Raw genomic sequence first — 2,321 nt, forward strand, 5'->3', positions numbered from 1 at the left:
AATTTCTTTGATAATTTGCTTGATAATTTGTTTGTTAACACTGAAAAAGTGTTGATGAAATTTACAAGTTTTGGTAATTTAATTTGTATGTTATCCTTGCAAATAATGTTGAAGTGATTTGTGACATTTTGGATGGCTCCCAGTTTTAGATTAGTAATTTCATCGACTCAGCACGGGTGATGCGTCGCCGCTACTAGTATGACCGGCGACTTTTGTCGCCGGTAATGACCTTTATTCTTGTAGTGATTATATATAAGCTAAGCACATAGACTCGTAATATGTATACACTTTCTTATTCGTAATATTAAGAAAAGATTAATAAGTAATTAAAAGGTTTATATTAATATAGTAGAATTAATGAATAAAAATTTCAGATTAATATATGTGTTTCATCATTTGTTTTGATTATTTAACATAAAAATTTACCGTTAAAATAATTTTACGATACATATTCCAATATTAGACTATCCATTCCTTATATTGGTACTCCGTTAATGTAGGCCTAATGTGACGAAATCAGTTCCTAAGATAGACTCTGCAAATAATTCGCTAGTCCGTCCATGTTTACACAAATTACGTGCATGGCAAGATGACTTCACTATTTAAAACAGGTATCTCCTATCAATCAAACACAACAACGGCTTTTTTCGTTTTCCATTTCTACATTAGCAACCATGAATCGCTCAGCAAATGTGTTGATCTTGATCTCTTTCTTCTTTTTATCATTCACCTCAAACTTAAATCTCGTTGATGCTGCTCCTGAACAATTGAATCAAAAAATTTTTGATGAAAAGGTTATGAAAAGCAAAGATGTTTGGTTTATCATGTTCGGCCTACCAACGTAATTAATTCTTTTTCTACGTATACTTATTCTTTTTTACGTTCTCATAACATGCAAATTATAAACATTGTGTATATATATATATATATATATATATATATATATATATATATATATATATATATATATATATATATATATATATATATATATATATATATATATATATATATATATATATATATATATATATATATATATATATATATATATATATGTGTGTGTGTGTGTGTGTGTTTTCTTTCAGGTGTGGAACACAGAAAGCGTTTCTTCCTGAATGGGAGGCGTTTTCAAAGTTAGTGGAAGGAAAGATCAAGCTTGGTGAAGTGAACGTTGCAGAGAACTATGTATTAATTCTTGACTTTTTAAACTTTTTTTTTTTTAATTTAAAATAGTATTATTCCTTATTATTACTAATCTATTATTTTTTTCTCAGGATTTATACGTACAGTATAAGATAAAAAGTTACCCGACTATTATAACATTTGCTGCTGATAAATCAAAGGGAGCTTTCGAATACACAGGAACAAGAACAGCACCTAAAATGGAAGAAGCTGCACTTCTTAAGTTAGAAGGCAAAGGATATTAATTTCTAAACAAGAGTTTTGAGTGATGATCGTGTTGGAAGAAGATTTAATTTTTTTTTTTTTTTTGCTTGTTATCGTTGTGAAATAATGACACCTTTGTAATGGTGGTAAATTTGGTGTAAATAACCTAATAAAGGACAATTTGTATTTGTTAATCGTATGTTATTATTTACATTTTAAATCCTTTCACATATTTAGAGTAGGGCAGGCAACATAAGGGGATCCAACCATTCAATTTGCTGAAATTGAGGGAATGCAAATAATTTAGTTTTGATGTTTAAAGGTTAATCCGAATTATGTACAAAATATTTAATTTGTATTACATGTTTTAAATTTAGTACTATTTAAAATTAAAAGACTACTAGAAAATTTTCATTTACCTACAAAAATTACATACGGGATAAAATCCATAGGTAATTACCTACGAAATACGAACGGAAAAGATATTAAAAATTTTGTCTAAATTACCACCAAACTACAGACAGAATAGCGACAAAAATAACATCTGTAGGATATCCGTGGGTACTTACCTATGCATTACCTGTGGACATCAATGTTTTATTTCAAATTAGTATTCTATAGGGTATTCCGTGAGAATTTATCTATGGATTAGCAACGGAAAATTGAAAACCCCCCAATTCATTATTGAGTTTAAAATGTTGTAGGAATTTTGTAGATAACTAACTAAATATTACGTACGAAATTAAAAAAATGCGGGAACTTTTTTATTTCATAGGTAATTCGTAGGTAAGATTGTATGGTACCCAATAAATCCTACAATGTTTAATGGAATTCTATATTTGGTTTGAAATTTAATTGACAAATGAAAGATTAAATCGAACCATTCAATGATCATACAACTTTCCTATTCAACTATTCTTCATGTTATCACC

General features: G+C 28.3%; 1 protein-coding gene across 1 annotated transcript; it reads left to right on the plus strand.

Moving 5' to 3' along the window:
- Positions 1-621: 621 nt before the first annotated feature.
- On the plus strand, positions 622-1,585 carry LOC145018112 (protein disulfide isomerase-like 2-3). Its single transcript, XM_078976028.1, has 3 exons — positions 622-841; positions 1,089-1,188; positions 1,278-1,585. Exons 1-3 carry the CDS (start codon positions 675-677, stop codon positions 1,428-1,430), a joined length of 420 nt encoding a protein of 139 aa, XP_078832154.1. The 5' UTR covers positions 622-674; the 3' UTR covers positions 1,431-1,585.
- The last annotated feature ends 736 nt before the right edge of the window (positions 1,586-2,321 follow it).

Source organism: Lactuca saligna, chromosome 9, assembly GCF_052625555.1.
Source record: "Lactuca saligna cultivar CGN05327 chromosome 9, ASM5262555v1, whole genome shotgun sequence".
In the NCBI taxonomy this organism is placed as follows: Eukaryota; Viridiplantae; Streptophyta; class Magnoliopsida; order Asterales; family Asteraceae; genus Lactuca; species Lactuca saligna.

Bases quoted from the DNA above. Each gene is read 5' to 3' on its own strand.
- LOC145018112 (XM_078976028.1), top strand. From the start codon at position 675: ATGAATCGCTCAGCAAATGTGTTGATCTTGATCTCTTTCTTCTTTTTA. The intron at 842-1,088 runs GTAATTAATTCT...GTTTTCTTTCAG, and splicing joins ATCATGTTCGGCCTACCAAC to GTGTGGAACACAGAAAGCGT. The intron at 1,189-1,277 runs GTATTAATTCTT...TTTTTTTCTCAG, and splicing joins TGAACGTTGCAGAGAACTAT to GATTTATACGTACAGTATAA.